The 23372-nt window shown below is 39.9% G+C and overlaps 3 protein-coding genes across 9 annotated transcripts in view; all 3 read left to right on the top strand.

Annotated features, from left to right (window-relative positions):
- The window catches only part of RNASE12 (ribonuclease A family member 12 (inactive)), a 99455-nt gene extending 96740 nt beyond the window's left edge, over positions 1 to 2715 (top strand). For all 5 annotated transcript variants that reach the window (XM_077770312.1, XM_077770310.1, XM_077770314.1 and 2 more), the window contains one exon: positions 2047 to 2715. In XM_077770312.1, coding sequence (XP_077626438.1) covers positions 2047 to 2522 — 476 coding nt within the window. In that variant the 3' untranslated portion in view covers positions 2523 to 2715. The remainder of the gene's footprint in view (positions 1 to 2046) is intronic.
- RNASE9 (ribonuclease A family member 9 (inactive)) overlaps positions 1 to 23372 on the top strand; it is a 52130-nt gene that overhangs the window by 22131 nt on the left and 6627 nt on the right. The window lies entirely within an intron of this gene.
- RNASE11 (ribonuclease A family member 11 (inactive)) lies at positions 6194 to 6949 on the top strand. Its single transcript, XM_077770255.1, is given in 3 exon segments — positions 6194 to 6460; positions 6462 to 6555; positions 6558 to 6949. Coding segments are annotated over 3 exon segments (579 nt in total). The 5' UTR covers positions 6194 to 6367.

The raw sequence follows: 23372 nt of genomic DNA, 5'->3' as shown, positions 1-23372 counted from the left end.
TTTCTTGTATTTTTATTGCTGACATGAGGGAGTCCCTTACATCTAGATGTTAACTCTTGTTGGTTTTAGACATTACAAGTGTTTTGTTCCAGATTGCCAGCATTATTTAACATGTGAACCCAGTCTCTAATTTCTGCAGGATAATACTTTGAAATGTACAGACAGGGTTAGCTGACTCAGGTGAGGATAAATTTTGTAACAAAGCTTACCTCCCTCTTCTGTAAACTTAATATAGCATCTGTAATTCAGGTACTTGGAAGTCCTGGCAGGAAATAATGAACATGTTACAATGTGTATGTATACATTTCTCTCTATAAGATGGAAACATTTCTGCAGATAGTGTGCAAATCAAATTTTTTTCACTGGAAGCAATTAATTATGCATTTACATCTTTGTGGCACTGTGCAACTCATACCCCAAACAGGACAGTCTGAGTTCCAAAAAGACACCCATTCTGCAAATTTAGGGAAAGTAAAATAACTCCCTAGTCATTTGTTTCCATGGTCTGGGATTTCGCTTTGGTTGTTGATATATAGAAAGACTTTGAAGCCTTTTCCAGTATTGCAGACCATTTTCCACCCAAAATCATTTTCTTCTTTCCAGTTAGAAAGACACCAATATGTACAGAGGAGACTATGTAGCTGTCTCTCAAAAATATAAATCATTTCAGGGCAAGAAGTAGTAAAATTAAGTCCATTTTCCCATTTCTATATCAAATGACCAGGAGATGATGCAACAAAAAAAGCTCTTACTTTCTCAGTGTCTTATGCCATGGTCTTTTATCAAACCCTTGTCCACTGGTACCCTATGTCAGTTTCCCAAGAAAACCATAGGCCAGTGGTTCCCAAATTTTGTTCTATATTAGAATCACTGGGGGAGCTTTTAATTTCAAACTCGGGTCACAACCGACACCAGTTAAAGCTGAATGTCTCAAGGTAGCATTTAAAAATGCCCAGGTGATTCCAGCTTTCACCAATGGGTTTGAAAACCATTGCTAATACTTCCCCAGGAGCTCAGGGCTTTCTCAAGACTAATGTTAATGTCAGGGAGTTGTTTCTGTCTTGTCCTGGACACCACGTGGGAATGAAGCTTGCTAGGCCTTGATATTCAAGTGTTCAGTGTTGACAGGGTGAGACTCTTATTACTCTTGCCCTCTTCTATATCCACAATAATCTGTCTGAAACTCATTTCTTCTTTAATAAGATAGGGATAATAGCTCCTTCACAAGTTTGTAGGAAGGACTGACTGCAAATCTGATAAATAGATGACAGTGTGTCTGACACACATCAGGACTCTAATAAATGCTTTGGAAAATCCACACTTGTTTAATGTGGACACATTCAGGACTTGTCTTATGTAACTCTCCCTCTGAAGATAGCTTCTCGTCCTTCCCGATGGCACCCAAGCACACTCTTCACAGGCTCCTCCCTTTTTGCTTTTTTCACTTTGGCCCTCCCCACACTCACCTGGCTCCCTATCAGTTATTGCCAAGAAACAGCTAGACACAAGGACTTTCTCAGATCTATGATCACAAAGATATGTTACCTGTGAGAGCTACAGCAAAAACAAAAGGTGAGAGGAGCTAGTTTGGTAGGAGAGATTGGAAGAACTGGGAAGAACAGATTAATAGTGCTGAAAACATGTGGAACTGGATGGAATTAGTGTTGAGACAGGAGGAAGGAAGTCATTCAGCAGTAGGAATAAAACAAGCAGGCGTGGGAACTTTTGAGCATCCTTCTACATGTTCCATTCTGTGTTAAGCATTCGGACGGATTCAGGAGAAATAGAAGATCTCCAGGAACTTGCAGAAGCAAAACAAATACAACACAATGGGAATGACCAGAGAACAGTTCAATTCTAAACGCTGAGAGCTGAAATAGACCAAGAGGGCTTGCTTGAGGAACTGTACATCCAGCGGGAACATGAGATTTTAATTAGCAGAGAGAAGGAAGTAAAACATCTCAAGGGTGGGAAAGCAAAGTCAGGGGATGGGGCTGGAGGAATCCGATTATCTTCTGCTATGTCCTGTCTATTCTTACTCTGTAGGGCTTCCAGCAGAAGACGCGAAGGGAATCTCACCCTTGATGATACTAATGGTGATAATTTACCTGATGTTTCTGTTCTGGGAAAATGAGCAGAATGAGGAAGGAGAGGCGTACACCATAGAGCAGCTGCATGTGGACTACCCACAGAGTGACGTTCCTGTAAGGTACTGCAACCACATGGTCTTACAAAGAGTCATCAGGGGACCTGACAATACCTGCAAAATGGACCATGTTTTCATCCACGAGAGGCCTCGAAATATCAACAGTGTTTGCACCTCTCCCAAGATGATGACTTGTCAGAACCATTCTGCCACTTTATGTTTCCAGAGTTTGACAAAGTTCAAAATGACAGTCTGTCAGCTCATTGAAGGCACCAGATACCCTGCCTGCAGGTACCACACTTCCTCCATGGAGGGGTTTATTGTTGTCACTTGTGATAACATGGGGCCAGTTACTTTCCAGAGATACATTAAATAAGTTGAGTCTACACTGCCTGAGTCTGAGGGGTACTGGCACTCTCCTCTCTTGCAGACTTCTGTATGGGATACTGGTACTGGTTCCTCTCTCAGGGCTACTGGTACTGGTACCCTACCCAGCCCGCTTTGTGCGAATTGGGTAGCTACTACCAATTCACCTGTCCTTCTGCTCTGGCTAAGCCGGAATCATTTCATTCTGCTTTAATAAAAAAAAAAATTCTTCTGAATTAAATAATAAATTCTGTATGTGTTTTAATTTCTTGTCCCTTTTCTCTGGGGCATGTGTTGAGAGCCAAGAGTAAATCTGAGGCAGAAGTGGGATTAGGATAAAGTGAGCAAGGTGCTCACTTCATGTACACGGTTTAAGGGTGCCAAACATCCCAGTAATCTAGATTTTTAAAAAAACATTAAAAAAATCAAAAGTAATGCAAAAATTCCCTGATGAATAAAATATCTAAGTTTTAAATCAAGACCCAATCTGATAGGATTGGATTTAGGATGACGTCAATTAGGGACTATTTTTTGACATTTTGATATTTATCATCAGAGATTACTTTGGGTTAAATTAATATTTTTTAAGTGTTGTATTAAAATAGTATTTATCTTGATTGCTAGGTATTTTGGTACCCCGTTAAATTTTGTACCTAGAGTGAGTGCCTCCTTTTGTCATACCTGCTCCCAGAGTTGATCCTAGGTGTGGAGGCATTTAGAGTCATTGATTAAGGTCTCCTCTAAAGATGGTGTATATAATTCAAGCTGCATCTTTGCCTTACAAGAAGGTGAAAGGGATAGCGGAAGGGTTGCCTCACCAGTCAGAAACCATTTCCCTTAAAGACTGTGGAGAGAAATGAATCAGGATTTCCTAGGAAGGGATTGACCTTTTTTTAAAAAAATTTTTTTTAATGTTTTATTTATTTCTGAGAGACAGAGAGAGAGACAGCATGAGCAGGGGAGGGTCAGAGAGAGAGGGAGCTACAGAATCTTAAACAGAATCCAGGTTCTGAGCTAGCTGTCAGCACAGAGCCCGACACGGGGCTTGAACCCACGAACCGTGAGATCATGACCTGAGCCGAAGTCGGATGCTTAATTGACTGAGTCACCCAGGCACCTCGGAAGGGATTGACTTTTGCATCCAACAATGGAATAGAGAACTTGCATCCTGCCTCCTAACTCTTTTCCCCTTGTTTACCTTCCCCATGTCCAGCTATGGGCAGGGTGTCTTTTCAGTTAGAGGGTGAGGGGAAAGAATGGAAGAGAAGGAGAGGTTCCTTATTCTGGGGATTTGACTAAGTCCTGTTCTTCTCTGAGCATTAGCCCCCTCACCTGGGAAGTGAGGGGCTTGGACCAGCTAGTCTTTGAGGTTTCCAGGCCTATGACTCCACAATTCCATTTCTCCTTTTGGACAGGAGGGTTAATACTGAGGAATAGTGAGAAATAAGGGGTAATTGGCAGCTAAGTGCCAGGTTACGGGGTCACTAATTCTGAGCTGACATTTCGATCCTATGAGAGCCAGAAACACAGTGAGCTGGAGCCGGCACAGGCTATGCACAAGCTTTAGAGGGCCCTTTCTGTTCTCATCTTTTCAGTTGAGAGACTTTATTGCATTATTTATTCAGACTCAGTTCAGGGTCAGATCCAAAAAGGAGGTACACCAGTGCTAGTTGTTAACTCTGTCCTTTGCAAGTATCAAGTTCTAACTGATTGATTCGATTGATGGAGGGAAAACATCTACACTTGTGAACTAAGAACACTTAGCAGCCTGGGAAGTACACAAGGCTTACTCATTACCCATTTCTCCCTGGGAGTCCCACTGTCACTGTTGTCTTCGTGGAAGTTTGGATGTCACCAAGGAAGCAGAGCTCTCGGATGCTGAGCAGGAACAGGTGGTCCCTGGCAGATGACTTATTGGTGCCTAGTAGCAGCATCATTTCTTAGGTAAAATTTTAAAGTCACTGAAATGTGTCTTTAAGGCCCCTGTTTTTATGTTCCCAATTCTGATTCATTTTCCTGCCCCTCTCCCCAGGCTTTATTGTTCTTTTTTTTTTTTTTTTCCTTCTCACTATTTTTTCTTCCCTTCTTCTTGTAAACTTCCTCCTTCTAAGTAGACACATGATTTTGCAGGTAAATGCATTCCCATTAAGGTGTTAGTAACAGACTGTCCAGTGGAATCTATTCTCAGAATATTTTCATTCAATAGGGATCAAAACCCAATTCAAATGAATTGTAATGTTTTAGACATTTGTAGTTTGAGAGGGTATTCTTTTTAAATGGGCACCTACCAGCCCCAATCAAACCCAGGTAGCTGTGAATTCTATCTGCTTGAAACAGATATTTCAGAAAAATGACTTCAGTGAAGAATCTCTGCACTGCTCTTCCCTTTTATTTTTCTCCTCATTGTCTTTCTGTTTTCCTATTATCACCTCATTACTGTTGGCAGTAGAGGATATTTAGGGAAAAATCTAAATCTTTCTTCCCTTCTCCCTTCAATCTGCAGCAAGTCTACATTTAAGCCACACACACACAAACACATCCACTTAATTCCTAATCATCTATCAATAATCTACCTGATTACTGAGGCCTATATGTTCTTAGTACTGGGTCTTTGCTCTAATTTCAAACGCAGAACATTTTTAAATTACATGTAATAAAAATCACAAGTCCATGTGTGGTAATGTCAAATGAGTGGTATAAGAATGGAATGATTATATAGAATTATCGAATCAATATGTTACACACCTGAAACTAATATAAAATTGTATGTCAATTATACTTCAATAATTTTCAAAAAGGAAATGAGCCATAAGTAGATTAGGGAAGTGAACAATAGGGTTGGTAGACTTAACATGTGTTGCCGCCCAAGTCACAGGGGTTCCCAAGGCCAAATGCACACTTCATTAAGTTATCTGAGCATCCTTGGTTCCTCATTGTCTCCTCTTTCTATCCCATCTGATTCTACCTACCTCTTTCATGCCCCTCCTTCCCTCACTCAGCTTGACCAATAACAGAAACTCTCAGGAAACAAATACGGTTTCACTTCTTGCCCCACAACAAGCTGGGTTCTTTCTCTGTGGGACCCACTTGCCAGAGGAACTGATAAAGAGAAATTCTATGACTGTGAACGGGTGGGGAAAGAAATGAGAGGTGACGAAAATAACATGGTTTGAAGCTGTAGGAGACACAGTAGTAAGGAATGTTGGGTGAGATTATTGTGACCACTATGTAGATGATAGTCCCTCCCAAAGAGTTTATAGACAAGGAGAAAAGGGACAGAACTAACTACTTGGTTTGGGACACGTTAAACATATTATCTTGTACAATTCTCACATTTCCTTTTTTTTTCCCCCACATGGGGGAAACTGAGCTTAAAGGAGTTAGAGTAAATTATGTATGAGCAGGTAAGTGGGGATTTGGAGCTGGGTCTTCCGATTCCACAGCTGAGTATCTTTTCATGCCATCATCCTTTCATAGAAGGAGCCGGAACTTACATGCAGGAGGCAATGTTAGGAATGACTGTCCTGAGGGAAAGAGAACTATCCCATTAATATTCTCCTTATTTTCTTTCTTTTTAAAATATTTTTATTTATTTCTAGGAGAGAGAGAGAGAGACAGCGTGAGCAGGGGAGGGTCACAGAGAGGGAGACACAGACTCTGAAATAGGCTCCAGGCTCTGAGCTGGCAGCCAGCACAGAGCCCGACGCGGGGCTCGAACCCACGAACCACGAGATCATGACCCAAGCGAAAGTCGGACGCTTAACCGACTAAGCCACCCAGGTGCCCCAATATTCTCCTTATTTTCATCTTTTACTTTTTTATTTTTACTTCAGAAGAGAGTACCCTAGGTCTGAGATGGAGACCTTCTCTCTGCTGCTCCTCGGTTTGGGGGTGATTCTTGCAGGAGCTCCAGAAAGCATAATGGAGATACTTAACGAAGAATTTTCAGGGGGCAGAGATGCAGTATGATGTGGCAAACAGTGACCAAGAAAAACAGACTAGTGAAGTATTAACGAACTTGACTCTGTTATACAAAAATACCAGTGCAAGGATATTCTGTCTTCCTTATTATTGACATTCAGAAGGTTACATTATAGCTTCCCCAGAGGAAATGGTCCAGGTAACGGCAAAGAGTATTGCAATGATGTGGTGGTCTGGAGAAAAGTTTCTGAAGTCACGCAGTTTGACAATAACTTCATCTGTGGCTTGATGGAAGTGATACACGGGGTCCCTGAGGCCTCCAGCTGCAAGGGTGGACAGAATCTTGGCACCAGCTGTTCTAGAAGCCCACATCTGGAGACCACTATGTGCCAGCTTACTACGGGCAAATAATTCCCCAGATACCAACACAACAGTGGTACCTCGTTAAAGAAAACATTGGCAGTGCTGACAGGTCATTCTCTGATGAGCTGGTTGGTTAGTGGCTCTAAGCCGTAAATCCCACAGGGCTTTGAGACTGGAGTCTCGCTAAAGAAAGACATCCTTATTCTCATTATTGTTTATTTCCTTCTAGTATCCATACCTACCTTTACAGCAATATAGTAAACTCTTGCTTATCTATACTAAGTGGAGGAATAAAAAATGCAAAGTTATTAATTCAATTAAAATTTACAACTGATCTTGGAGATACCCTTTCTCCCTCTCTCCCCCGCCACCTCTCACACACACTTTCTCTGAACCAGACTGAATTTCATCCTAGCTCAGCTACAAAGCCAAGAAGCAGAATCCATCCAACCTGACAAAATTAAGAGAAAAAGCCCAAAACAAATATTATTGATAGTTAATTGTACTGCCCCTGAGCCTATTCAGAGAAATAGTGAATGAGCATAGGAGATACTATAATCACTTTTCTTTTCAAATAAATGTGTGCATTGATGCTCAAATGTGAGCACCCACCCATGCAACCAGGTGCCACCTGTCCTCCAGAAGATGCCAGAAGAAAAAGATGCTTTTTCCCCTCGGTCAACAGCTCCGACCCTATGCAATCTCCATTCCTCCATCCTCGTCCCTATCTATGTCACAGGTTGCTACAGATGGAAAAATAAAGCTCTTATTGCAATTTTTACTCAGCATAGGCTTGATTCCCTGGGGCTCTGGGAGAGAGATGCAAGCCCCAGAGGAATAGAGCAGGTGGAAAGATGGGAAATAGGACATCTATGCCAAGTGCTGGGCAGGATTAGTTTTCAATCTCATTTCTGATGTTGTATTGGTTTTTTTCTTTTTCACTATCAATTGCTTATTTGTAAGTCTTATAGTTCAACACTCTACACAAAGTATGGGCAATTCTCTTATTCATTAGTGAGCACTTATGTGTTCCTGGTTCCTCATCTTGCATCCTCCCTCCATCCTGAGACCAGTCTTTTTTAATGTCCTGATTTTAAATAAATAGACATAAAACAAAGTGTTACAGTTTCTTACTGTACATCACTCTTAATATATCAATTTTCCTAACATTTTTCACATTCTGTGCAGCATTTTCATTTTATTAAAACTACAAAACTCTGGCCATCAACAATCTACAGCATTAGAAGACATATTTTTGTATCTTTCAGCTGGATTTTCCTTTTCAGTATGGTGGCTGCTTAAATAAACAGTCACTATGAGCTTGGCCAAATAGGTGTATAGTTAGCACTCAATTTTCTCTTGGCAGACAGAGGAGAAGGTGATAGAGGGGAAGGCCTGGGACCCAGAGTTTTCTTCTCTGTAGGAGGAGAACCCAGAGTAATGGAGGAGAGGTATGCTCACTGGGTTCCATTCCGGGGATAGTTCTATATGGCAAGACTGGTGCTACCACCCACTCATCACGCATGGGACAGGCTCTTCAGAGCAGAACTGTCCATCAGGTTTCTTCTTGGCTCAAACTTGGTTCCATTTGAGTCACTTTTTCCCAACAATATAGTCCTACTGTAGAGCCCAGCTCTGGGTGATGGGCATGTCAGCCCCAGAAGTGAAACTTCAAGCTCTGCCAGAGTTTTTTGGTAATATGTAAGAAAAGGCAAATCCAGTCTCATTCAGAATTTAGTATAGATTTCTTCCTTCACCAGGAGAGAAGAGCAAAGAGCCAGAATAGATACCTCTTTCTAGGCCAGGACCATCCTCTAAAGAGTCTTAATTAAGACCAAATCTTTCCACTTCTCTGAAGGAATCAGGAATAACACCAGGGTGTTATTTAATCATCATACTGTGAAGTCTGAAAGATGTCAAATGTGGAGATGCCATAGAGAGTGGGGAGTCCTAACTACTAGCATTTCCCACCCTCAAAGGCTGTCATTCCTTTGACATAATGTGTATTCCTAAGGTCCCTCATGATGATGTTAAGCAAGGGATTTCAGATTTTAAAGCATTAAATCTTCATAATGTCCCTTTTCTGCTCCCAAACCACAGAGAGCTTTTTTTTTTTTTTCCTTTCTTTCATTTTTCTTGTAGCTTTACACCTAAATTTCTTGGCTTGGCTTCCAAGGCTACTAACACCCCATTCTCATCTCACCGAGCCTGACCCCAGCACGGCCCAGCTTCTGTTCCTTTGAGACTGCTGTCTTCACAGCCCCCGAAACTCACCTCCTTGTCTTCACTCCATTGACGGGCTGGTCCTGATAGGCTTCCTCTTCACGTTCTCATTCTGTCACTTCAGCCTCCTTCAACTGTATCAGCCCCCGCCTGGCTACAAAGGACCAAACAAGCATCTCTTGAACTTGCTAGAAAGATAACTGAAGGTAGATAGGTGTCATTTCTCTGCAGCTGCAGAGAGACATTAGAGGGAATGAAATGAGGTGATAAAAGAGACAGATCCAATCACAAGGACCACAGAAGGGAGAGTTGGATAGAGAAAGGATTCTGGGAATGTAGTGATAGGTTTGAGAAAGGGATAAGGGGGTTATTTAGCACAAGAGGAGTGCCCATATTGCCTTTAACCATTCCCTCGGCTTTCCCAACATGAAGGGCACTAAATTCCCTTTAACCAACAATTCTGAAGTGAAACAAGTCCTGGCTCCCAGGGCCTGCAGTGATGCTGAAGTAAGGGGAGCCTTTGTAACATCATAGATAAGCCCCCATATGTTTTACTGCCTCATTGTGCAGTCACTGCCTCACTCCCTCACTGTGCAAACACTTTACATCAGTGTCCTTATCTACGTGATGAGGAGATTGGATTAGATCTGGGCTCTCTGACTTGGATAGACATCAGGATCAGTGTACTGGTGTTCTCTGGTTGCCTACCCCAAACCACGCCCTTGGTCTCAAGTCAAAGAGGTACGGTGTGGCATGGAGCTGCCCAGCCAGACTTCTTTTCCCAGGCTCTCTGAGTAGGAATGATGTGTGCCACTTCTATGTCCAGGTCTTGTGACATGGAACTGGCCTCCTCTGATTTTTTTTCCCCAATAGCTAGATACCCAAAATGGACATGGGTGTGACTCAACTTAAGTCCTTTAGATGATAATAGTGTTCTAGATATGTTCTAGGAATGGGCTGAACAGCAAAAGGGAAGGAAGGCATGTGCCTGAAGACCTGTGTGAGGCAGAGGTATCTCGCCAATCTGGACTGCTTAATTCTATGAGACAGAAATCAATATATATATACATTTTTTACATTTTTGTTTATTTAGTTTTGAGAGAGAGAGGGAAAGAAAGAGAATCCCAGCAGGCTCAGCACGGTCAGTTCAGAGCTGGGTGCAGAGCTCAGACTTGGGAACCGTGAGATCATGACCTGAGCTGAAATCAAAAGTCAGACACTTAACTGACTCAGCCACCCAGGTGCCCCAATATGTATATTTTTAAATCCACTGTGTTTTGTTCCATCAGCCTAGCCTTACCCTAACAAATTTACTAGCTTTAGGAGCTGTTATCAAATACGAATTCCTGGGTCCTGGTCAAGGAGATTTGGGTTCTATAGATCAGGGATAGGACTATAGCATACAGAACTTTTACAAATGTAAAACCCATATATATATATGGCTGGCAAAGGATTTCTGTCTTGAATATGTAAAGAGCTCTGTTTATTTAATAAGTTAAAGGTGAGCCTACCTGCAGAAAAATAAGCCAGGACACAGACAGAAAATTAACAAAAGAAGAAATAGTCATTAAACATTTAGAGATCTTTTTTCACTTTTTTTCTAAAGGTAATATAAATAAAAACAGTGTGATATCATTGTTTACCTGCCCAATCAGCAGAAATAACTTTTAAAATAATAACAGTGGTGGCATAGGTACAGGAAAGGGAACATTCTCGGGCACTCCTCCTGGGAGAGCAAATTAGTACATTTGTTGTCTCTCTGGAAAACAGATAGAACTAAGCCCTATCCTACTTTTCAGACTCTCTTGCACATTGGTTTATTTAGTTCACTGATGACACTCTTCCCTCCTCTCATACATCCTTTAGGTAAGAGACTCAATTCAGTCAATTCTGGCCCTTAGGACTCTGAGTTGGGAATCTCCCTGGGGGCCTGTGGGCCCTGGGGCTTGTCCTACAGATGGTCAAAGAACAGGGCAGGCTTGAAAGCTCCAGGCTGTGCTGCTTGGTTCTCTCTCCTTGCTCTCCCAGTTCAGGCTGGGAACAACATGTTCTTTGGGAACATGGGCTGAGCTCTCAGACCCATCCCATTAAACACGCCTTCTGAGAGCTCTCATGGTCTCAGGAGGGAGGGCCTGTCAGAGAGGAATCAGCAGGAGTAGGGGCATGGGAGTAATGTTGGGAGGCTGATCTCTTGGGAGATGCCCACACAAAGAGTGACCACTTCTGACAATTCCCCACTCCTATCCCTTCCTCATCCTTCATCTGTGTTCTCTTCTCTTGCCCAGATTGTGCCCACAACACAAATCTTTTTTGCACTCTGTCATGGTCTCTGGTTTCTAGTTTCCTTTCAGGCTTTGGCCCACTTGACTTTATGTGTTCTTGTCTTTTGTTTGAACTCACCCGTAAGGTGTAGAGTGACAAGTTGGACAGGTTTCTGGAATCAGATCACCCATAAGACTGAGGCCATTATTCAGTCTGTTGTGGTTCAGCCCCTGTGAATCCAGGGCTCATGGAGCACATGGCTCTGAGTTGCCCAGGTGGAAAAGGACAAGAACAGCGTGAATTGATGAACTCACCCTGGGTACACATCGAGCCCTTTTAGTGGGTGCCTCTGCTAGTCTGCTAGCAGCCCTCCAGCTTATTAAATTCCTCCTTGTCTTCCTTTAGAAAACACTGGAATTGCTCAGCTGTCTTTATAAAACTTAAGCTCACTGTAATCATCTTAATAAATGCATCTTTTTGTGCCTAACTGACAGGCAATACAGTCATGGCTGTGAACGCCTCTCAGTGTGTGGCAAATTATATTGATGTAAATTTGTTTTCATCACATTAAAAAATCTGTCCATCCTCTTTTTGTTTGTAGTCTTATTTCTCATGTCATGCGGTCACCTGTCCATAAACTATAAAAGTTGAAAGGCATGTCTGTGTAGGCCCAGACTCATTGAATAGGCATTTGACCTAGGGGAGAGAAATGTAATGAGATTACAGTGATGTGGCCCCTTAAAGAGGCAGAGTAATTAGAGCAGTTAATGAGCAGAAGATATTTATAGGCAAGCAATTGAGAAATTTCCATATGTAAGACATTGTACCAGCTGCTGTGGGGAAAAAGCATAAATAAATGTACCCTTACTGCACAAGGTACTGAATACTGGGGAGGAGAATAATATCTTAAGAGGGAGACATATCTCTTTTGTCTGGGGTGATTAGTGTAGGCACCTGTAAAAGAACTAAAATCTTGAACTTAATGGATGATCCATTCAAATAGCTAAGATTTGAAGGAGAGGAAAAAGGTAGTAGGAATGGGAAGTAGCACATAAGTATGAGTAGGTGGAAAGATTGTTATAGACAGATGAGTACTGAATCCTTTGAGTATTAGAATAAAGAATTTGTATGTTTTCTACCTACAAGATTGTGGTTGCTGAATAATCGCTCCCAAAGATGTCCAGGTTCTAGTCTCTGGAACTGCAGAGTGTTACTTTATATGGCAAAAGAGACTTTGCAGATGTAATTAAGTTAAGGACCTCAAGATGTGGATTACCTGGGTTGGTCCTGACTGCAGTTTTAAGTGCCCCTGTAAGAGAAGGCATGTGGAGATTTGATTACATCAGAAGGCGGCAATCTGACTGAAGCGGGACAATTGCAGAGCACTTACATGAGCTTACAGTTGGGCAAAGTCTTCTAACACAAAGCCTATTTTATAACAAAATGTTGAGTATCTCATGAAATTTATTGACTACTGAACTGAAAGTGAAAACAGAATGCTTGGAATGGTACACAATGGTTGTAAGTAATATCCGATGTTTACCCTCATGATCACGGGGCTGCCCAGCATCACGAGAGTATGATAGCGCATATCACTGGGTAGCCCAGGAAAAGGTCCGAATTCAAATTTCAAAGTATGAGGTTCTACTGAATATGTGTTGTTTTCACGTCATCATACAGTCAAAAATTCATGGCGCCAAACCATCACAAGTACAGACACAAAATAGATGAGTGGTTGTCTAGGACTAGTGTGAGAATGGGGAGTGACGGCAGGTACACACGAGGGATCTTTTGAGGGTGATGGAAACGCCCTGAAACTGTATTATATGACAGTGGCACACATCTAAGTTTACTAAAAATCATGGAATCATGCATTTTAAAGGAGTGACTTTTATGTCATCTGAACTATGCGTCAATAAAATTGCTAAGGAAAAACCGAAGGAATTTATTTTTGACACATTTTCCTGATCTCCTTAATCCATCCTAACAGCAAGTCCTGTGATTTTTTATGTCCTAAATAATTTAATCTATTATTTACCTCCATTTTGTTCTTCCCCATTTTTTTTAATTTTTAGATTTTCTTCATTTATTTTGAGAGAGAGTGTGTGTGTGTGCCTGCAGAGGAGGGGCAGAGAGAAAGGAAGAGAGAGAATTCCCAGCAGGCTCTGTGCTGACAACAGGGCTCAATCTCAAGACTGTGAGATGATGACCTGAGCTAATATCAAGAGTTGGGTGCTTAACTGACTGAGCCACCCATGGCCTGTGTTCTGCCCAGTTTTTGTTAAAGATATCCCCAATGATTGCCTATGTGATTTCTTCTGACACAACTTTGTGCCTTCCAGCCATTCTGTAGTGTGCAAACCCAATTTTATGATCAAAACATAAATCTGTTCATGTCTACACAAGGTGAGATTCTGTTCAGATGATATCTGGCCATTTACAAACACTGTTTTCTTTGGGGTGGCTGCTTTTCTCTTTTAAACAATAGGAAGTAATTTTCTTTACATATTACAGACATGGCAGGATAATTTATTAAGACACTTATTTGGTTACTTTTTTTTGGCCCTTCTCTAAGAGACAAAACCAATATAATGCACTTTTCTCTTTTCCATTACCATAAAAGGCGAGTTTTTGCACATATATCTTGTGGGTTATTAACATCTTTTGTATTTCAGGCCAGGTAACAGTAGTGAAGAGTAGTGAACAATGTGCTTGTCTCCCAGAGATTTATTTGAGTGTTAGGCCCACTGAAGAAAGTCATGGCCAAGAGTGAAAGAAGAGTACATTTCCTTGAAAGTGGATAGAAAGGAGAATTCTGTTTGGGGATGGTGTATTTCCTGCAACTGGAAGAAACTAGTGACCCAGTATTCATATAGCCCCCAAATGAGGAGATGTAAGGGCTGGATTCTAAGTTCAGAGGTGGCCTGTGGAATTTTTTTTTTCCTTGTGCACTCTTAGGAAGGTTCTGTTATATAAATGAACCAAACATGGTCACTGTATTAGGCCCTATGTTTACTTTTTATAGCAAGTGGGACTCATAGCCTTAAAAGGTCACCAGTGTCAAACCCAAATTTTTACCCATCTGGTTGTCTTAAATGTAGCCTTGGTAAGCATATTTTTTGCCTTTTAGAGCATGTATGCTTTACATACCCGTAAAACTACACCCAGCATCTGCAAGCCACAGGGTAAAATAAGCCTTCTAGCTATAAAACAACAACAACAACAACAACAAAACCCATAAGCTGCTGCTGCCCTTTGGAGCTCTCTGACTCAAATACTCCCCTTCATTCTGCTGAGTGCCATCTTTTAGGCACATAAGCCCNTGTCCCCCCCCCCCCCCCTTCAGGATGGTGCCTCACCACCACCACATGGTGTTCACTGGGTGCTCTGGTGCGAGGGACCTCCCTCACACACCCACTTGCCAAGCGGCCCCCAAATAAAACTTGTTGTGGCCTACTGCTGCACTGTGGCCACATCTTTTTCTTTCATCAACCCCCAGATTCCACTCATTAGAGTTCTCATCTTTGTGCAGCGATCCTTGTTCCAATTCCGCAGCCTCTGCCCAAGACTTTTTTTTTCTCCCTGGCAAGGAAGTTCTAAAGGTGTGGCAAGTGACCAGCAGATCGCCACTAAGACAACAATGTTATATGACTTCATATTTTAACTTTTTAAAACAGCTTTATTGAGATGTAATTAACATGTGATAAACTGCACATATTTGAATTGTCTCATTTCATAAGTTTTGACATTTATATCTATGCCCATTAAATCATATCCAACACTTACCAAATTTCATGCCCCTTAGTTATTCCTTCTTCTCACCTGTTCTAACCCCAGTCCCCCCGCAACCACTGATCTGCTTTCTTTTCACTACAGATTAATTTCCATTTTCCAGGACTTTATAGAAATGGAATGATACACTATGTGCTATCTTTTGTTTGGCTTCTTTAACTCAATTTAATTATTTGAGATTCATCTGTGTTGTTGTGTGTATCTATAGTTCATTCCCTTTTCTTGCAGAGTGGCATTTCATTAAATGGATATACTACAGTTCATTTATCCATTTACCTAATGGTAGAAATTTGGATTGATTCTAGCTTTTGGTGATTGCACATAAAGCTGCTGTGAACGTTCATGTAAAAGTATTTGTGTGGACGTACAGGCTGGATCACATGGTGGATGTGTATTTACTTTTCTAAAAAACTACCAAGCTGTTTCCAAATTTGGTTGTATCATTTTATATTCTCACCAGCACTATTATGAGAAATACAGTTCATCAACATTCTTACCGACTCTTGGTAAGGTCAGTCATTTTCATTGTAACCATTCTAGTAAGTGTCTGTTGGTATAGCATTGTGGTTTTAAGTTGAATTTCCTTGAATACTAATGATATTGAACAACTTTTTCATGTGCTTATTTGTTTGCTCTCCATATGTCTTCTTTTCTAAAGTGCTAAAACATTTTCCTATATTTTATAGGATTATTTGCATTTTCATTGTTGCATATTCTGGATACAAGTCCTTTTTATTCATATATATAATCATTCACATATGTATTATATTCATGTATGAGTATATGTATTCTGTATACAAGTCCTCTTTATTCATGAATATAATATTCATTCACATATGTATTACATTCATATGAATGTGTATGCATTCATATATATATTATAATAGATATCTATGTATGCATTGCATCTAGTATGGATGTATAGTGTTTATCACTTTTCTCTTCAATACTGCTTTAACAGCCTCCCACAAATTTTACTATGCTATGTGATTGTTTTCAACAGTATTCAGATCGAAATGTTTTCTAATTTCGATTTTGATTTTATGTTTGTCCTATCGGTTATTTAGAATTGATTTGTTTAGGTCCCAAATATTTGGAGATTTTTAAGAGTCTTTCTCTTACTCGTTTATACTTTCATTCCAGCATCAGAGAATATATTTTGTTTAACTTGAATCCTTTTGAGGTTATTAAGACTTATTTTATGGCAGAAAATTTGGTGTATCCTGGTAAATGTTCTGGAGGCACTTGAAAAAATATGTATTCTGCTTTCGTTGTATGAAGTGTTCTATAAATGTCTCTAGGGGTAAGTTGGTTGTTAATTTGATTCAAGTCTTCAGTATTCTTGCTGATTTCCTGCCCACTTGACCTATCAGTTATTGAGAAGCAGATATGGAAGCTCAAACTGTAATACAAGGATTTGTTCACTTCTTGTAGTTCTTTCTATGTTTGCATCTTTTAATTTGAAGCCCTATTTTTAGGAGCATAAAAATTTAGGATTGTCATGTCCTGTTGATTAATCAAACTTCTTATTTGGAAATGACTCTCCTCAGCCTTGGTAATATTCTTTGTTTTGAAATCTGCTTTATCTGATATTACTATAGCACTCCAGCTTTCTTTTGATGAGCACTAGCATGATATGTTTCTACATCCTTTATTGTTACCTTCTTTTGTGTCTTCATATAAAGTGTATTTCTTATAGACCATGTATACTGAATCTTGGTTTGTTTTTTTTTAATCCATTCTATCACTAGCTTTTAATTGGTAAGCTAAGACCATTTACGTTTAATGAGATTATTGATATGTTAGTTGGAGTCTAACTCCTGCTATTTTTTTTATTTGTCCTTTCCATTTTGTCTTTCTTTTTTCTGATTTTGGGGCTTTCACTTGATTTGTCAATTTTTTTATGATTCCAATTTTATCTCCTTTGTTGACTTTTTAACTATAGCTCTTTTAATTAGTTGGTTACATTAGGATTTATAGTACTTATCTATAACTTATCACTGATACTGTACTACTTCACTCATAATATAAAAACCTTATGATAATAACTTACATTCCTCTCAGATTTGATGCTATTGTCATGCATTTTACTTTGATTTTTTAAAAATGTTTTATTTATTTCTGAGAGAGAGAGAGAGAGACAGCGTGAGCAGGGGAGGGTCAGAGAAAGAGGGAGACACAGAATCCAAAGCAGGCTCCAGGCTGTGAGCTGGCCGTTAGCACAGAGCCCGATGCGGGGCTCGAACCCATGAACCGTGAGATCATGACCTGAGCCAAAGTCGGACGCTTAACTGACTGAGCCACCCAGACGCTCCTCATGCATTTTACTTTGAAATATGATATAAATCCCATTATACATTGCTGCTAGTTTTGGTTAGTCTGTTTTATTTTAAATCAATTTAAATAAGAAGAAAAAGTGGGGCACCTGAGTGGCTCAGTCAGTTAAGTGTCTGACTTTGGCTGAGGTCATGATCTCGCAGCTCGGTGAGTTCAAAAGCCTATATCAACTGCTGTGACAACAGCTCAGAACTGGGAGGCTGCTTTCGTGTTCTGTGTCTCCCTCTCTCTCTGCCCTTCACCCAGTTGTACTTTGTCTCTCTCTCTCAAAAATAAATAAACATTAAAAGAATAAGGAAAAAATCACATTTATTTGCTCATGTAATGACCATTTACAATGTTTTCCATTCCTTTATGGAGATTCACGTTTCCAATTGGTATAATTTTCTCTCTACTGTTTGCCTTCTCTCTACTGTTTGCTGGTGATGAATTCTTTAAGCTCTGCAATCTGAGAATGCTTTTATTTTGCCTTCACTTTTAAAAGATATTTTTACCAGATATAGAATTTCTACATTGACAGTTTTCTTACTTAGTGTGCTTTACTAATGTTTTTCTGCTCTCTTCTTACTTACCTTGTTTCAGGTAAGAAATCTAATGTCACCCCTTTCTTTGCTTCTCCAGTCCTAACATGTCTTTTCTCTGAGGCTGCTTCTCAGGTTTTCTTTTCATAACTAGGTGGGGCTTTTTTTCTTTCCAATTTGGTTATGATGTGCTTTGGTATGGTTTTCTTCAGGTTTTGTGCTTGGAGTTTGTTGAGCTTTTTTGAACTTGTGAATTTATACTTTCCATCAAATTTTGAAAGTGTTTGGCTATTAATTCTAATTTTTTTCTATCTCTCTGCTTCTCCTTTTCAGAGACTCAAATTACTCATCTGAAGTCACTCGAATTCATTCTACAGCTTGCTGATGCTCTTTTCACTTTTTTTTGGTTTTGTTTTCTTGTTCTGTGTTTCATTTGAATCATTTCTATGACCTTCAAACTCACTAGTCATTGTTCTATAATATCTAATCTGCCACTAATCCCATCCAGTGTATTTTTCATCTCACACATTTTAGTTCATTTCTTTAAAAGTTTGAAAGTTTGATTTGTTTTTTTCCCTATGATCCATGAATCTACTTAATTTTTTGCACATAAGAAATTCAGTTATAATAATAGTTTTAATGTCTTTATTCTGTGCCTTTTTGTGGTCAAATTCAATTGAATCATGATTCTCCTCATTATGATTTTTGTTTACCTGCTTCCTCTTTTAGTAATTTTCTAAAAGTTTTTATTTATTTATTTAGAGAGAGTGTGTGTGTGTGAGTGGGGAAGGGGCTGAGAGAGACAGAGAGAAACAATCCTAAGCAGGCTCTATGCCGTTATCATGGAGCCTGATGCGGGGCTCAATCCCATGAACTGTGATTTTATGACCTGAGCCTAACCCAAGAGTCGGATGCTTAACTGACTGAGCCAACCCAGGCGCCCCTAGTCTTAGTTATTTTTGATTGGATGCCAGATGTGAATTTTACCTTGTTGGTTTACCTGGTAAGGATACTTGCATTCCTATAAATATTCTTTTTTTTTTATTCTTTTTTTTTTTGATGTTTTATTTATTTCTAGGAGAGAGAGAGAGAGAGAGAGACAGCGTGAGCAGGGGAGGGTCAGAGAGAGAGGGAGTCATAGACTGAAACAGGCTCCAGGCTCTGAGCCGGCAGTCAGCACAGAGCCCGACGCGGGGCTCGAACCCACGAACCGCGAGATCATGACCTAAGTGAAAGTCGAACGCTTAACCGACTAAGCCACCCAGGCGCCCCAGCATTCCTGTAAATATTCTTGAACTTTTGTCTGGAATACACATAAGCTGTTTGGAATCACATCGATCCTTTTGATTTGTTAGGCAGGTGCAGAGCAATAGAAGCCTATGGCTAATTATTGCCCACTACTGAGGCAAGACCTTCCTGAGTACACAATCTAATATCCTATGCATCTTGACTTTTTCCAGCCTGTTTAGTAGGATTAGGCATTATCTCCTCTGATCCTTTTAGATAATTCTTTCCCCAGCCTCAGGTGGTTTTCTCCCCCACGTATAATAAACCGTACTCTGCTGCATACTTGAGAAAACCTTGTGCAGATCTCCATGTTTCTGCTCAAGGCAGCACTCTCCTTTCTAGTACTCTGGCTTATGGACTCAAGTTTCTTGGCCTCCTCGTTTCCTCAATTCCTCCTCCTTATCTCCTGTGGTCTTCAGGCTCCTCCTAACTTTGCCAACTCTTCACTTGTGCCTGAAATCTCTCTCCAGACAGTAAGCCAGGCAAACTGTAGGGCTCACCTTGTTAGTTTCCTGTGTCTCAAAGATCAGTGTATTTTGTTGTCTGATGTTAGTGTCTTGAAACTAATTTTTCCAGCATTTTGTCAGTTTTAAAAATTGTTTCAGGTGGAAGGGTAAATCGGGTCCATGTTACTTCATCTTGACTAGAAGTTATATTCATCCTTATGTATGTTTTCATTTTAAAACTAAATTTAGGGGTGCCTGGGTGGGTCAGTTGGTTGTGTCCAACTCTTGGTTTTAGCTCAGGTCATGGTCTCATGGTTCATGATTCAAGCCCTGCACTGGGCTCTGTGCTGACAGCATGGAGTCAGCTTGGGATTCTGTCTCTCTCTCTCTATGTTCCTCTCCTTCTCGCTCTCTCTAAGTAAATAAACTTTAAAAAGTTTTAAAAAACTATGTTAAAAAAAACAAAAATTAGGTAGGGGTGTCTGGGTGGCTCAGTCAGTTAACTGTCTGACTTTGGCTCAGGTCACGATTTCATTGCTTGTGAGTTCCAGTCCTGCGTCGGCCTCTGTGCTGACAGCCTGGAGCCTGCTTCAGATTCTGTCTCCATCTCTCTCTGCTCCTCCCCTACTTGTGTAGTGTCTCTCTCTCAAATATAAATAAGTATAAATAAATAAATAAATAAATAAAACCAAGTCTAGGGGAGCCTGGCTCACTCAGTTGGTAGAGGCTGTGACTCTTAATCTGAGATTTGTAGGTTCAGGCCCCACGTTGGGTGTGAAGATTGCTTGAAAATAAAATCTTTCAAAAAAAACCCACACCAAGTTTAAAGTATTCTTGTCTTAACAGGCTTCTTAAAATTTTTGGACATAAACCACTTCTTGCTTTTCTAGTGAGAAAATAGATTTATCATGGCAGAGTTGAACTCATATCGAGTTAGTGATACAAAAGCTAAGAAATGCAGGGGTTGAATGAAGATCTCATAGGAAATAAGAATACTTTGTGAAGGCATAGATGAGCATTTTGCTTTTACTGCTGTAGCGTACTGGGAAAGAGAGAAATTCTTTACACCACAAGAAACAGGTCTTGGTAGCTCAAAGAGATGTCAGTGGCTTTTGTGTTACTTTTCAGAAATGTTAGTTGTTTAAAGGGTGAGGAAAAAATAACCCTATGTTCCATATTAAAACAATTGATAACAGAAAGAGAAACTATGTCGATACCGGTCATCAACACTCATGTACAAAATGTACAAAAATGTAACTTTCTGTTTCACTAGGACAAATGCAGGTATTTTGATCTTCCTAACTATATAAGAAGGCAGAAGACCCCTACATTTGTAATAGAGGTAAATTGTGCTGCTACCCTTAAGAGCTGAGGTTTTGGTGCAAATATGATGGATTGAGAGAAGAAATCCATACTTTTCTTTTACCCGAGTTTGAGAAGCAATTTTACACTGAACATGTTTTCAAAGCACTAAAAAAATTTTTTTAACATTTTAAAATTTATTTTTGAGAGGCAGAGAGAAAGACACAGAGCACAAGCAAGGGTGGGGCAGAGAGAGAGGAAGACACAGAATCCGAAGCAGCCTCCAGGCTCTGAGCTGTCAACGCAGAGCCCGATGTGGGGCTGGAACCCACGAACTAACTGTGATNTGAGAAGCAATTTTACACTGAACATGTTTTCAAAGCACTAAAAAAATTTTTTTAACATTTTAAAATTTATTTTTGAGAGGCAGAGAGAAAGACACAGAGCACAAGCAAGGGTGGGGCAGAGAGAGAGGAAGACACAGAATCCGAAGCAGCCTCCAGGCTCTGAGCTGTCAGCGCAGAGCCCGATGTGGGGCTGGAACCCACGAACTAACTGTGAGATCATGACCTGAGCTGAAGTCGGACACTAACCGGCTGAGCCACCCAAGTGCCCCCGAAGCATTTTTTCCCCAAACTATTGCTGGTTTTTGAAGTTTATTTTTTAGTGTCTTTTGCTATTAGAGATTATTGTTATGTTATTTGTTTTGGGGTGAGGGTTTCTTTGTACTCACGTGTACAGGCTCAGTCTATGCATGTGTAACCAAGAGTTTCAATAATTTTCTTTGTGGCTGTGCTCTTGTTTGACTTAAGGAAGACATCCTTCACTAGCTCCAAAATTGTGAAAAATATTCCACTATATATACTTGTATCAATATCCTTAATGTTGTTTTAAAAATATTACTTTGACCTCTAGTTCATCATACACGGAGGAATATGTTTGTATGTGTATGGGTGGGTGGGTATGAACACTGAAATCTGTTTTTCTTTCTTTCTTTTTTTTTTCTACCTTCCTTCCCACCTTCTTTCCTTCCTTCCTTATCATCTCTACACCCAATATGGGGCTCAAACTCACAACCCCAAAGTTAAGAGTCACATGCTCCACTGACTAAGCCAGCCAGGTTCCCCTATTTTTTTCTTGATATAGAACCCACTGTCTCACTGGGTTTTATTTTCCTTTACCCAGGCAAAATCTATGAGATATTCTATCCTAATATATTCTATCTTCTATTTTCCTGTTATTCCTGATCACTGAGAAGGGCCAAATTATGAGATCAAACCATATCAATGGCCATATCTTAGTCTGTACCTTCTAAACTCACACTGACATTACAGAAAAAAATAGCAGATATCAATGCAACAAATCTTAAAAAAAAGTCTTTTTTTATAGAATCATACAATAAAAAAGCTAACCAAGGCATGCATAAATATAAACTTGCAGGAAACTGCAAACAAATGTAAAGAGATTTTTGTCATCTGAGAGCTGGCTTGACTCCATTTTTGCAAAATAAGATGTCAAAATTACTCTATATTTGTGCCCTGAGGATTGATTTTTCAATTATTGAGTAATTCTTATTTTGTGTATGTTTATTAAGATCTGGTTTTGGACATGTTCTTAAATATGAAGTGTCAGTGTCTCAGACTGGAACATTTGATATCAGTTAACTTCCACATTTGCATCGGGAAAAGTCAGTTCCTTTCTGTAGTCTGTCTCTGTAAGTTCATATATTTAGGTCTTTGTTAGGGCCCTATGGGGAAGAAATGTCTTGAATTGAACAAAAGATGTGCATTTCAGTGAAGCCATCAATCCTCTCATGACACACAAAAATCACATTTTTCTCAAGATTTTTCTCAACCTGACACTTGGTTATGGGTGTAAAGGTCAGAAGCATAAATATTGCCCCAAAATGTTTATGCAGAGTGTGAATTTGAAGTTTAGCTAAAACCTAGATTTTTTTCTACTGAATTAAACAAAGAGATACTCTGGGATTTACTCACAAAGGTAATTCCAACTCTACAGACTGAGGTTTTATCTTTGCTTAACCACTCAAACTAAGGAACTGACATTTCCTGATGCTGAGCAAAAGTGGAAGTTAACTGATATTAAATGCAGCAGCCTGAGAAATATTTAAGAACATGTCCAAAACCAGATCCTAAAAATTCATTTCATAAGTGACATTTCTTAGAACTAACTTATTTTAAATGTTAAAAATAGACACCTTTAAAGACAACAATAAGAAATCAACCATTCAGAAATAACAGTTTATTGAGGTTTTGTTTTGGTTCCTCCACCCCCACTACATAATCTATATTTCCACTAATTGGGATCAGATTGTAGATATAGTTCAATGTTTTATTTTTTTCCCTGGCCATTTGTAATGGACATTTGCCACTTTTGTATTTAGTC

The sequence above is a fragment of the Crocuta crocuta genome, unplaced genomic scaffold (genome assembly GCF_008692635.1).
Source record: "Crocuta crocuta isolate KB4526 unplaced genomic scaffold, BGI_CrCroc_1.0 scaffold175, whole genome shotgun sequence".
Classification (NCBI taxonomy): Eukaryota; Metazoa; Chordata; class Mammalia; order Carnivora; family Hyaenidae; genus Crocuta; species Crocuta crocuta.
This window is presented reverse-complemented; position numbering and strand designations above follow the sequence as displayed.